Source organism: Trifolium pratense, linkage group LG3, assembly GCF_020283565.1.
Source record: "Trifolium pratense cultivar HEN17-A07 linkage group LG3, ARS_RC_1.1, whole genome shotgun sequence".
Lineage (NCBI taxonomy): Eukaryota > Viridiplantae > Streptophyta > Magnoliopsida > Fabales > Fabaceae > Trifolium > Trifolium pratense.
In genome coordinates, this window is record NC_060061.1 from 52,888,964 (window position 1) to 52,902,102 (window position 13,139).

The 13,139-nt window shown below is 33.4% G+C and overlaps 2 protein-coding genes across 4 annotated transcripts; one reads left to right on the forward strand and one right to left on the reverse strand.

The window, feature by feature from the left end:
• Nucleotides 1–814: 814 nt before the first annotated feature.
• On the reverse strand, nt 815–2,340 carry LOC123915387. Its single transcript, XM_045966509.1, has 2 exons — nt 1,192–2,340; nt 815–832 (listed from the first exon to the last, which is right to left on the reverse strand). The coding sequence occupies exons 1-2, from the start codon at nt 2,338–2,340 to the stop codon at nt 815–817; spliced, it is 1,167 nt and encodes a 388-aa protein (XP_045822465.1).
• A 4,908-nt stretch (nt 2,341–7,248) lies between these two features.
• Nucleotides 7,249–12,049, forward strand: LOC123914422 (protein NCA1). 3 transcript variants are annotated; one of them, XM_045965570.1, is made up of 8 exons: nt 7,249–7,384; nt 8,004–8,294; nt 8,403–8,634; nt 9,091–9,236; nt 10,208–10,295; nt 10,409–10,555; nt 11,192–11,341; nt 11,439–12,049. In XM_045965570.1, exons 2-8 carry the CDS (start codon nt 8,029–8,031, stop codon nt 11,508–11,510), a joined length of 1,101 nt encoding a protein of 366 aa, XP_045821526.1. In that variant the 5' UTR covers nt 7,249–7,384; nt 8,004–8,028; the 3' UTR covers nt 11,511–12,049. The 3 variants fall into 3 exon arrangements, with proteins under 3 accessions (XP_045821526.1, XP_045821524.1, XP_045821523.1); XM_045965568.1 differs by having other exon boundaries at nt 7,290–7,459; XM_045965567.1 differs by having other exon boundaries at nt 7,293–7,459; nt 8,004–8,634.
• Nucleotides 12,050–13,139: the final 1,090 nt, after the last annotated feature.

Here is a 13,139-nt window from a genome sequence, read left to right on the forward strand (position 1 = left end):
AACAAGGAAGTTTGTGTTTTTTTAGTGTGTTTTATGTGTAGTCTTGAGTGTGTGGTTTTGACAAGATTTTTTGGTTTTTTCTGGAACTTCCTTGTTGCTATTTCATTGTATCCTTTTCAATTCATGTTGTGCCGTGAAAATTTGGGGTTTCGTGAATTTTCACGAGAAAGTGGTTCGCTGTATATAGCACCACTCATCATATATTATGTTGTCATACATACAAGACAAGCCCAATAGGATTCTCGCTTCTTTTGTTATTGTGGATCCCAATATCATAATAAGAGATTTTCTTTTTACACTCTATTTATTTTTTCGCGCGTCATACAAAATTACAAAAATATTCATGTCCACTATGAATAAAAATGAAAACGTGTAGCACACGCGAAAAGCAAATAGGATGGTAAAAGATCTCTCGTAATAATACATCCAAATACAATGTACTGTGATAATACATCCAAATACAATGTATTATAATTTTTTATTTCGATTATTTTAAAAAGGAAATTCTCATTATAATGGATATGTTAAATTTATATTTTATACTGTATTAAGAACATTAAATACTATTAATTATCATATGATTTTTATGACTAAATTAACATATATGCTTTTAACCAAAGAAAATTCATAATATTGAAATTGCAAATGGCTTCATTACATGTGTAGTTTGATGGATCCGCCATTGAAAATACATGAAAAGTTTATCTAATTAAAGAGTACATTTATATAAATAAAAAAAGGAGCCTTGAATCCCTAAAATTAAGAACATAACAAAAGGAGCTTTTAGTCCATTTTTTGCTTAATTTCTTCATAGTCAAAGAGCCTTGCATCCCTAAAAGAACACAAATTATGTATAATAAGTTATTATATATTGTGCAAATGCTAATTAACAATAACAAATATATAAGATCCTTTCAAATTCTTTTACCTTACACAAAAATTGCCCTTTAGTAGAGAACGGGGAGCCTGTGAAAATCTCTTGGATCCTGAAAAAAAAAATTATAAATATGTGTAAATAATTTATCGCGTGTTTTGAAATTTTTGATCTAATTTGAGTTTTTAAAATAAAATTTTGTAAGTCCAAAATCATATCTATTAATAAGCTTCAAATCCAAATTAACATGCAAATGAGAGATGCAATGACAAGAGGAAAACCAAAGAAATTAAAATAAAATTATTGCAATTAATTACCTTCTTCTCTAAGGTGCAAGCAAAAGGGGCAATGCAATCAAGCAAAGGTTGTCCACAATGTTTTATATAATCATAAGCAAGTTTGTTGTATTGCACCTCACCAACCTCAATGTCAATGGTAGTGTAGCTTAAATTTGGCTCAGTGAAGTAAACATAGAGTTGAGTTCCACGTTTGAAAAATGCCACTTCATGGTAAGGGTGAAAGGATAGCAATTTACCATAGAAATTAAGAGGCATCAACTCCTCACTCTCAATTTCAAACACAATGTTCCATGTGTATGAGCTAACATTGTTTGTAACACATTCTATGAGTTCAAAAACATTAAAAAACATTCCTCTAGACAAGACCAACAAGAGCTTGTTGTTTTCAGAACATATTTGCCATTGACAATTATTCAGAAAACAATCTGGATGTAGTGTTATCACCTCAGCTTGTTTTGAAATATTTTCTTGAGGATCAACTTTAATTCTCACCAAATGACCTGAACAGGAGAGTCGGTAAATTGACCCTTTCAAGTAAACTGAGTTTTGGACCCATTTAGACTCGTTAATATATTGGGGCAAACAAATAGTCAACGTAGTCCAAAGTCCAGTCATAGATGAGAAAATGTTGATGTGACGATGACCTTGAAAACGAACGATCTTGAAGAACCAAGATTCAGAAGGGTCATATGCTAGAGCAGCATATGAATACCCTCCCGAAATTTGACCTATAGGCTTCAGAATTGCCATGCATTGCTTGGTAACGCGATTCATGACATAATAGTAATAAACATCACGCATGATGTTTGCAGCCTCACCCTTGTTGTGGCAAAACAAGAGTAGTCCATTGCTCGAGCTAATAAGATTTTTAGGATCGGCTTCGCAATGCATAGCTAATGAACACCAATTGAATAATTGTTCAAGATCTATAAAAGGGTTAGGTAAATCATGAGCAGTCACAAATGGTATATGTGGGTGCATCTTTGGTAAAGTTGTGTTTAGAATTAGATCGCGCCATTGTGGCGAGACACACATGGCATTGGATTGATCCTTCAAAGATAGCTTAGAAAATATTTTGGATTGAAGATCTGTGGGGAGAATTCTGAAGAAGGACTTAGGCATCCTTCTCCCCATAGTCCTCTTCTTTTTAAGAATTCTACTCTCCATTGAAATGATGATTGTTTGATTCTAAGACTTAATATTGAGAGAGAGTGAGAGTGTGAGTGTGACTGTGTGAGTGATGTCTGTACTGGTGAAAGGCTTGATTCTTATAGAGGTGCGGCATATGAAATGTGTAGTACACAAGCTATAGAAAACGTAAAATATTTGACTTTTTGGATAGCTATTAATTATATTAAAATAATTTATTACTATTTTTTTATTTTGACAGAAAATTCATTTAATACTATTAGTTAACATATAATGATTTTATTGTTTAAATAATTAATACAAAGGAATAATTACAAAAATAATTAATACAAAGGAATAAATGTTTAAAATAAAAATATTATATTTTCATATAAAAATTATATTTGCTTTTATTCATTTTTTTCCTAATACTTCTTTTGGTTCTTGATATAAGAAAAACCTTATTTTTTAGACCAGGTACATTAATCAATTTATGAACACAAAAACAAACTTTATTAGATATATTATTTGACTTTGTTGCAAAATAATTATTCACACTAATATTCTTTGCACCATTCGTTAATATTTTGAATTTCTTGTAAGCGATCATAACCAATTCATTTTCTATAAACTTTTTTGGATAAATAAGTAAAATTGATAAAACAATATTTAAGCATTTTTTTCCTCCAAATATAAAACAATATTTAAAGTTTTAGATAAATTTAGTATTCTTATTATAAATATATCTTTCTTATTGATAATATCAACTTGTAGTCTACCTCAAATGACAGAAATGCCGAAATTGCTAGTGTCGGACGTCATGACTGGGATTCAAACTCTGATCCCTCCACTATATGTGTGTGAGTTTTCAATAGTTTATCATTTCATCTATTTGCAAAAAAAAAATATATATCAACTTGTCATTATATATTAAAAAAACATTAAATGCATTTATACATAAAATTAATTTAATAGTACGTCTACACATAAAATTAGTTTAATAAAATAATAATTATATACTCCCTCCGGTACTTAATATAAGAGAAAAACTACTTTTTAGATTCATCGAGAATCTAATGTATCTAGTCCATTATATAGACTAAATACATTTCATTCTCGATGAATCTAAAAAGTAGTTTTCCTCTTATATTAAGGATTGGAGGAAATACAAATTATATACATTACTTACTGTATAATTTTCGTTAACACTATGTGTAAAAAATGTGATAACTTATCGAAATTCAACTTATAAACAATAAAAAAAATGTCAATGCGTAGTAATTCAACTGAGAAAAATGTCGGAATTATTAGATTGGATGTTATGATTGAAATTCAAACCCCAGCTCTCTTATTTATAAATGAGTTTATAATGACTTTATCATTTCGCCTATTGTTCTGGTGAACACTCAAGTGAGATTATATTATTAATAATGTGAGAATAAATTTACATAAGATGATCAGTAATAGACCGAATAAAAATGTGATGATGATATACAATGAATATATGAAGCTATTTATAGGCTGTGAATTCCTTCTTCTCCAAGTTTGATCTCCTGATTCTTCGGCCACCACCGTCTTCTCCGGCGAGCCAGCGCAAGAATAGGGGTGGTTATTCTTTCCTTCGTCCCCAAGCTATGGAAGGTTATGGGGGTGATGATTATCTTCCACGTGAAGATAAACAGTTCAGAGTCTTGGAGGAGAAGATATTTTAGGCACGACACCATGTTCTGGACTTGTTGGCGTCATGTCATTTCATCTCGCCACGTCACGCTATCTCGCCGTCTCGCCTGCTGAGTCTTTATGGATCATTTTTTATTGGGCTTCGCTACTTTTGGACTTATTGGGCCTAATTAAATTTCCCTTTAGGCCATTGCCCGGTCCATTAAATAAACCTTAATTGCTTCAAACTCGGCCGCACATGAATAATCATCAATTTCTTCATCACCGCCTTCACCGTACTCGATCACTAACTTCTTCCACTTAATGTTTATCTCATCAAGTCTAATCGGAAGCTTGTTGTGAATCTTCCTGACAATAACACATGAACACGGCATGCCATATGATTATCTCAAGACACAACCACACTTGTTGGTATCCATACCACACTCCTCAACTCTCTTAGCTTCATGGTAAATAAAGTTTAATGTCTTTTAAGAAACTTTATAAATCAATATAGCGTACAAAAATTGGTCCTTACTATATTTGTGTTCTTCTACGGACAAACTCTTACTAAAACTTGTTTGTATGGTACTGAACTGATTCGTCAACGTCTTCTCAATCACTTCCCAAACCTTCACGAAATCACCGTTACCGTCTAACAAATATTTCTTTAACACATCGTGCGACGATTCAGCTCTATTCGTGGTAGTGTTCCCAAAATGCATGACATTATTTGTCAACGCTTTCACCACTTTCGTTTCATCGGTGTCTAGAAAGGTTTTTTGAACATAGTTCAAAAATCTTGGCCACTTTGCACAAACTTGTGGAAACTCCACAACTGCCTGAACATATGACTCCTTTGTTTGCGAGTCCAACACAACTTCAAAACTATTTACCACCGAATCCACCACATCCAAGTGCCTCATTTCATCGTCATCTCTTGTTTTGCAAAATGAGTTGCACTTAGATGTCACATTTTTCAGAACATGGAAACGACACACCAATGGAGACGCGGAATCCCGATCAGTCACAGTCACCTTCGGTCCTATGCCCTCACTTCTCAAAAGACTCTGACATTGTTGTATTACCCATGTAAAATTCTCCTCTTTTTCGTTAGATATGAAGGCAAATGCAACATTAAATGTCTTGTTGGTCGACGACACACCCACCATCTCAAACAACGGCATACCATACCGGTTCGTTTTGTACGTCGAGTCCATCAACAAAACAGACGGAAAAGCGTTAAATAACACCACAAATTTAGGATGAGCAAAAATTATATCTTGAATAGCTACATTTGAAAACATGCTTCTTTTGCACAAGACAATGCAAAAGATGTTGCATTTAGGTCCTCGACCCCCTTACTTTCTTTTTTATTCTATGACAGACACTATACGAGTTGTTTCATATGTGTCACATTATCTGGATCTCTCTCCTTCAATGTTGACAAAATATTCCTTGTCGGGACCAAATTTCTTCTCAATTCGGCAACCACCTCCATCTCTTCGGGTTTCAAATGTCCCACAACTAGGTGGCCATCTAATTCTCCATCGAACTCATGGTGGCCATTCACAACACTAAGATGTCAGTGCTTGCTTGCATGAAAATAACCACTAAGTCGAAACTTGCATCCACATTTCCTCGTTCCAGTTTCTTCAAATTTTACCTTCTTACTTGTTCGTTTGTAAACACCCCCCCTTTCATACCCAACACAAGCTTCTATTTTCTCTCCTACTGGAACCGTTGTTTGAATTTATACAATCATAATTGCAAACCATAACTTGGCGGCAACGTCGCGAACCCACTTAAGTAAATCATCATGATTCATAAAAGCTTCATTCGTCACAAAACTCAAAGTAGTATCAAATTCTATTGCGGGAGGATGACTAATTTCAATTATCGGAGCATGACAATTGACAGGATCCACTTCAACCACAACTTCCTTGACAGGTATACCAAGTACTACTTGTCTCGATTCATGATCCATAACTACAACAAATTAAAATTCATATCAAATACAACACATATCAAATAAATCCATTTAAGCAATAAACAATAGACAATAACTAATAAGCAATAAACATGCAAGGGAGAAGCCATTTCATCACAATCCAGGAAGCTAAACATGAAAATTTCACAGGGCATAAAAATTCGGAACGCGTTTTCCGAAATTTTAGTAGGTAAAATTTTGGAAACTGTTTTCCGAACGTAGAGGTGTCAGAAATTTCGGAAACCTAGGGTTGACAGGCTAATTTTAAGATGTAATAACAAAAAATAATCGGTTAAATGCGAAATTTACCTTATGTTTATGGTTCAATGAGTGTTGATTCCTTTAGATAAGGTCTCAATCTTGCATTTGAGCCACCAAGGATGTAAAAACGAAATACTTTGGAGGAGAGAATGAGATTGAGTGTGAAGACGAGAAAGTGAGATGCTTTTGCTCTATATAGAAACAATTTTGGTGAATGTTTTCCGAAAATTGTTCAAGCGGTAAACGTTTTCCGAAGTACGAAAAGTTCGGTTCGTAAAACCCGAAGTCAACATAGCATGGACAAAATAGGATTTTCAGGGGTTAAAAGAGTAGTGGGGGTTGGGAAGAGATTTTTTTTTATATTATTATAGTGCGTTTGATCTGCTAAAAAAAGGGACTGGAAAAATTATAAGTAGTAAGGGACATGACAAAAACAAGATTTTTTGTCCCTCGTTGAACCACGGGACAACTCTTTGTCCACAATATAACTATAAAAAATATGAAAATAGTCATTTTATTTTCGAATATAAAAATATTATCGTCCTATATCTCTCCGGTATAGATTTGTTTTGTCCTGTATTTTCTTGTTCTGTCTTATACCGTTCTCTTCCGTTCCACTATTTTACGAATCAAACGCACTCTTACAATAAAAGTGGGCTCGGTCCTTGGGCCTCATATAAGTATAAATTCAAATCAAATAATTAGATGGTAAAGAAAAAAACGTATATGTTCTATAATATCTAATTATTATATGTTATTTGCTTGGGCCACATCATCACAATACTTGCTTGTGAGCAACTCAACCTTCCTTTTACTAGTAAAAGATTTGTAATAATGTTTTAATTTTATATGATGGCTTTTAACATTTTAATAGCATAGAATAATAAATATTGTGATCTTTTTTTGTTTATTAATGATTTATATATTATTTTAAAATATAAAAATATATATTTAATTAAAAATGGTCCAACCTAATTGAACTCCAATCCAACCGGTTAAACTTTGAACCAATAAGCTCGCCCATGTTTGGTCAAGTATGAGATAAACATTAAATTAGGGACTAAAAACGAAATATAAAAGATAAGCCCAAGCTCGATCTCCAACCAATCGCGTCTTCAATCCATATTTTTCTCAGAAATCATCGCACACCTCTCTCACAAACAAAAACCAAAGGTACAACAATAATCATCAAAGACTTCTGCAACAACGTTGTTCCTTTCAACTTCGTGTTTCGTCTCTCTTAATCCAGTAACGTTCTCATCTTTCTTGAAAAAAAATTGAATCTTGGTTTTATTTTAGTACACCCTTTTGAAAATTGATGATATTAGAATAATTGGGGTACTTGCGAAGTGGTTCAATTTTTCCAAGTTCATTTGTAATGTAAAAAAGATTGAAATTTTGTTTGTAATTTTATTCTGGGCATGTTTGTTTTGGTGGAGATTTCATTGATATTTCATTTCTTGTAAAAAAAAAAAAATTATCAAGTTAAATTAGTCACTTCTTCATGCTTTAATTTGATAGGATTTTTTGGTTTTTATCATTTTAATTTGTGTTTACGGTTAATTGGGATTGATCTTTGTGTGTTTTTGGTTGCACATTTGTTTATATAGGAAGTTGTTCTTAAGTCAACTGCATGCAAAGATGTTGTTTTTGTATATAATTTTAATTTATTTACCATTTTAATTTGTTTCTTTTACTCTAATTTACGAGGGTTTGATGTTTTTGGTTGTGCATTTGTTTATATAAGAAGTTGTTCATAAGTTAACTGAATGCAAATATATTGCTTTTGTAGGTTCTTCTTGGCGTGGAGATTCAATATGACACCGGTTTGTCCGTTTGTTAAAATTCCTCGGCCGGATGATAGTAATGCTTCTAAAAAATCGGCTGAAAACTCAACTAAACATCATGTAGAGCATGAAAGTAAAGTGAAGAAAGATGTTAATGACTCAGCTAGTGTCTCGCCGAAGTGCCCTTTGGGATATGACTCACAAACATTTAAGATGGGTCCTCTTAGCTGTATGGTATGCAAGGCACTTCTATTTGAAACCAGCAAAATCGTGCCTTGTTCTCATGTCTTTTGCAAGTATGTATCATGGCCTGTGTTTATTTCTCAAATCTATCTTTCATTTTCATTGCCTAATACATACAATGTTTTTTTGGCTCATTTTATTTTATGTGTATCTGATGGTAGAGCATGCATAGCACGCTTTAAGGACTGTCCTTTATGTGGGGCTGATATTGAGAAGATTGAGCCTGATGATGATCTTCAAGGTGTAGTTGATCGCTTTATTGAAGGTCATGCTAGGATCAAAAGGTCTGTTAATTTAGACAAAGGCGAAGAAGCAGCAGAGAATAATAAGCCAGTCATATACGAGGATGTGTCCTTGGAAAGAGGCTCTTTCTTGGTGCAGCAGGCCATGAGGGTAAGTGTCCTTTTCAAATGTAAATGTGAATGAAGTCTTGTATATGAAAGATTAAATGGAGAAAGAATGAAAAGATCCTTAAAATTTGTCATTAGCTATCACGGTCCACAATGTAAGTGGCGACTAGTGATAAAGTTAATTACTTTTGATACTTGCTGAGCTGGTAAATATTATTCGGTGTTTATTACTTTGGCCCTATTTGGATAAACAACTTAATCAAGCGCTTATAGCTTAAGCGTTTATCATATAAATGTTTATGCATAAGCTATTTCTATAACAAAAGATAAAATAAAGTCAAATTGTTTTCATAGCTTTAAGCTGTATCTGGATATGACATTGTTGATGGGAACCCTTGCTCTACTGAAGCTAATGCTTTTGCTTTTACTATGTTTATAATTATACTTTGTTTCGACCACTTGATAATCAGCAATTTTACCATATGCAATTCAAAAACAGGCATTCCGTGCTCAGAATTTAGAAAGTGCCAAATCAAGACTCAACCTATGTGCAAAAGACGTTCGTAGTCAGATAGAAAAAGTGGGTAACACTTCAGAGTTATGTTCACAACTTGGAGCAGTCTTGGGTATGCTTGGTGACTGCTGGTATGTTGTAGGATATTTTTGTTGTATTCTGTTATTGGATATTGTTTACTTATTTGGTCTGTGTGTAGCAAAAGATGGAGAAATTTTCCACTAAGTATAATATATCTGTTAGGACATTGAAAAATTGATGTGCTGAATCCAAATCATCTTTGGTATTGATGACTTTTGAGTTTTTGTTATTTACGTCCATACTAGAAATTGTTTCCTTTGCATCCACTATCTATATCTATAAAGCAGTGTCAACTCTGAAATTTGCTAGCTTTAGCAATTTTTGGAGTACAGCATTAACTACTTTGGTTGGTAGAAGCTCGTTATTAGTTTTTGCTAGTTTTTATGTTTTCTCCCACTTTGAAACAGGTCCTAAATCCATTAGTATATAGTTCCAACATTGTATTTTTAAATAATTGGCTGTTATGATTTATATAGGGAAATATTTTGTGCTCTTAAATCTAAAGGAAACATAGCATGCCTTTTGATCTCTGTGGTGCATAGTTAACTATGCTGTCAATCATGCCTCTTTAGTTGCCGCGGAGCACTGGCAGTATCCACTGCAATGCGTTCGGCCAGCGAGCCACATTCAACAGGTGTGGTGGTCGTGGCTGTGAATCGCGTCCAAATCCAACCCAATCATGTGGCCGTGTCTGCTTTTAGGGTTGATGGGTGAAATCCCTCAATTAACCCACTGTTTTAACTGTTCTGTTTATTTTTTAACTGTCCAGTGCTCCGTGCCGCTATCCAATATTAACAACATAGATATTAAATTGTTATTTTAGAGTGTTTTGATGGTGGACACTTAATGAGATTATTTATCTTGTTGTTTTTTGGCCTTTTCTCATTCTTTGTTCTTCCCTTGTTCCGTTCATCCTTTTAATAATATTGCTTATTGTATCAGGAAATATAATTTTTTTAGTGTAATGATATGTTTAATGATGGTAGATTGTGATCTTTATGTTGATATCACTTTTATGCAGCCGAGCAATGGGTGATAGCAGTTCGGCAGTTACTTATTTTGAAGAAAGTGTTGAATTTCTGTCAAAGTTGCCGAAAGATGATTTGGAGGTTATTTCATTAGAACCCTGCTTATCTTTGTTCCGGTAAAAAATAATAAATTGTGAGATCAAGCTACTTTTGTTTGTTGTCAATTAATTTCTTTGAACCTTGTTATCCTGCAGATTACACATACACTTTCTGTTTCGCTTAATAAAATTGGTGATCTTAAATATTATGATGGGGACCTTCAAGCTGCAAGATCGTACTATTTTCAATCCTTAAATGTTCGCCGTGATGTTATCAAGAACAATTCAAATGTTTCATCCCAGGTTGGTTAATAATATCCATGTATATCCGAATTAATTTAACAGTAGCGTTTTCTAGCTTTGCTTTAGAGCATGTTTGGGTTTACTTTTTTGAGTTTATTTACTGGCATAAGTACTTGTGAAAGCTTATAGAAACAACTTATGTCATGTCAATCAGTTGTTTTCAGCTCATTTCTTTATTATGAAAATGGCTTATAGCTGCTTATTTGAAAAAAAAATGACTTTATTATATCTTTTTGTTATAGAAATAGACATAAGCTCTTAATTAGCTATTTATCCAAACAAAGTCTTGGTATGTGGATTTTAGCTTACCTGCTTATTTACTCACCAACTGTTTCATGGATGTGATTTACACCAATCATGTTAGGTAGATTCATTTCTAGACAGCACATGAATCACTAGCTACGTACGCTAGTGCCTATTTACATGTTAGTGAAAAATAAAAAGGAAACATGACATTACTACTAATCAAATGCACCGCTAGTTTCTTCATCACACGAGTTCTTGATAACTATGGATATTTTTCAGTTTGATTTTGGTTCTCTTTTGAAAAAACTGAACCATGTAAAGAAATCATCTTGTCCATTGGTTAGTTGAATCTTTTGAAATTAACCTTTTTCATTGTTTTTAACAATTTAGGTCTTAGATGTTGCCGTTTCTCTCGCAAAAGTAGCGGATGTAGACAAAAGTCTAGGGGATGAAAAGTCGGCTAGTGATGGATTTCAAGAAGCCATAGACTTACTGGAATCACTTACATTGAAATCTGAAGCAAGTGGACTTGAGCAACGGGTAAGTTGTTGAAGTAAATTAAGTCTATCACATTTCATTTTATGCTTTATTTGAACATATGATCATGAAATTAACTTCAATTTCCATCCTTCTATAGCGGCTATCAGTTCTAGAATTCCTTAGAAGCCAACAAGCCGATAAACAAGAACAAGTTGAACAAACAGTATGAGGTCAGGTAGATGCCTTGCGCAAAAAGGAAGCATCAATTCAGATGCAATAAATGTTTCTGTATGTGTTTGGATACATGTGTAAAATAAGCTCAGGTCAACGGAGACATTATAATAGAGGAAGAAGAGACTTTTCATTCTGAGTCATGAATATCTCAGTCATTTTTGGCACCGCCTTTGTCTGAGATTCTGCAACAAATCTCTCTTTGTATTTTTTCTACTGTTACTACTATGCCGATGTAGTTTTTGTATCCACCTCTTTAGTTTTGGGGTGGATCCTCTCCGGTCACTGAAAAGCTCTACTAGGACAGAGTTTGACATTGCGAATGAAATACTATTATTTTATTCATCGTGTCTTTCTCTCTCCTTTTCAAACTTTCATAGGGATCGTAAGAGGATCACAACTCCTTTAGATTGTATTGGTGCACAAGGGCAATAGTGATTGGATTTTCTTACATTAATGTAACTAATATACTTATATCTAATAAACAAGAAATGAAACAACATGGATGATATGTAAGATTGTAGGTTGTGTTTCAAACTTGATTCTATATTAGTGCATATTTTAATGTCAAATTATGGTTTTAAAAATTGGATCGGAGATTGAATTTAAACCGTAAAAAACCCACTTGGGGTTGGTCGAGTGGTGTTGACTTGGGCCCTTGGAGTATGCTCCTCTCAAGGTCTCAGGCTCGATTCCTACTGGTGCCAATTTCGGTGGGCTAAGTCCATACAGAGAAAAAAAAAACTCTGGCTTTAAATGGGGCCCCCGCAAGTGGGCGGTAGGATTGGTCCCCTTGGATTAGTCGGTCTTAAGGCCGGATATCAAGTTTTCAAAAAAAGAATTTAAACCGTAAAATCTTAAAATTCCATATGAGTATGGAGACGGTTAGATACTATAACTAGGATGGGTGACCTCCTGGGAAGTCCTTGTGTTGTTGCACCTCTTTTTTCTACCGAAAAAAAAATACATGTTTGAATTTTAGGACTCGAATGTATATTTGCAAAATTTGAGAGATGCAATACGAAAAAGTCAGAAAGAAATTCTACACAAAATCACTTGTATTAAGGGCCAATTTGATACATATTAAAACATACCTTCCAATCTATGTTTTTTACTCATCCACATCCTTCAACAACCTTAAGTAAAAGTCAAACCTTAAGTAAAAGTCAAATGTATTTGGTGTAGTAGTCTAACCTAAATAAATTTTTTTTTTGGTTTAATACATTTCATTTTTTACTTATACTCATTTAGAATTGGTGAGAGTAGTGATTTTTATAAATTGTAAATATATATTTTTTATTGTAATAGAAATCATCCTTTTTTTCTGCTATATGCTTACATTGTTAGTTTAACAAGTTTACAAGAACATTGTATTATATATATATATGCATGGTGCAAGATTCGAACCCTAAAAATTTATTTATTACAAAACTCTAACCACTAAATTACTTGACAAAAAAAATCACTATTTTTTTTTGTTGATAGACGAAATGATAAAGTCATTGAAAACTCACACACACAAAGTGGAGTGACCGAGCTTCGAACTCCGGTCACGACATCCAATACTAGCAATTTCAACATTTCTGCTAGTTGAGCTATGATTTTTGGAAAAAAAAATCACCTTTTT

Excerpts from the sequence above, each read along its gene's own strand:
- LOC123915387 (XM_045966509.1), bottom strand. The coding sequence starts at position 2,340 with ATGGAGAGTAGAATTCTTAAAAAGAAGAGGACTATGGGGAGAAGGATG.
- LOC123914422 (XM_045965567.1), top strand. The coding sequence starts at position 8,029 with ATGACACCGGTTTGTCCGTTTGTTAAAATTCCTCGGCCGGATGATAGT. Across the intron at positions 10,296-10,408 it reads TGCCGAAAGATGATTTGGAG|ATTACACATACACTTTCTGT; the intron begins GTTATTTCATTA and ends GTTATCCTGCAG. Across the intron at positions 10,556-11,191 it reads ATTCAAATGTTTCATCCCAG|GTCTTAGATGTTGCCGTTTC; the intron begins GTTGGTTAATAA and ends TTAACAATTTAG.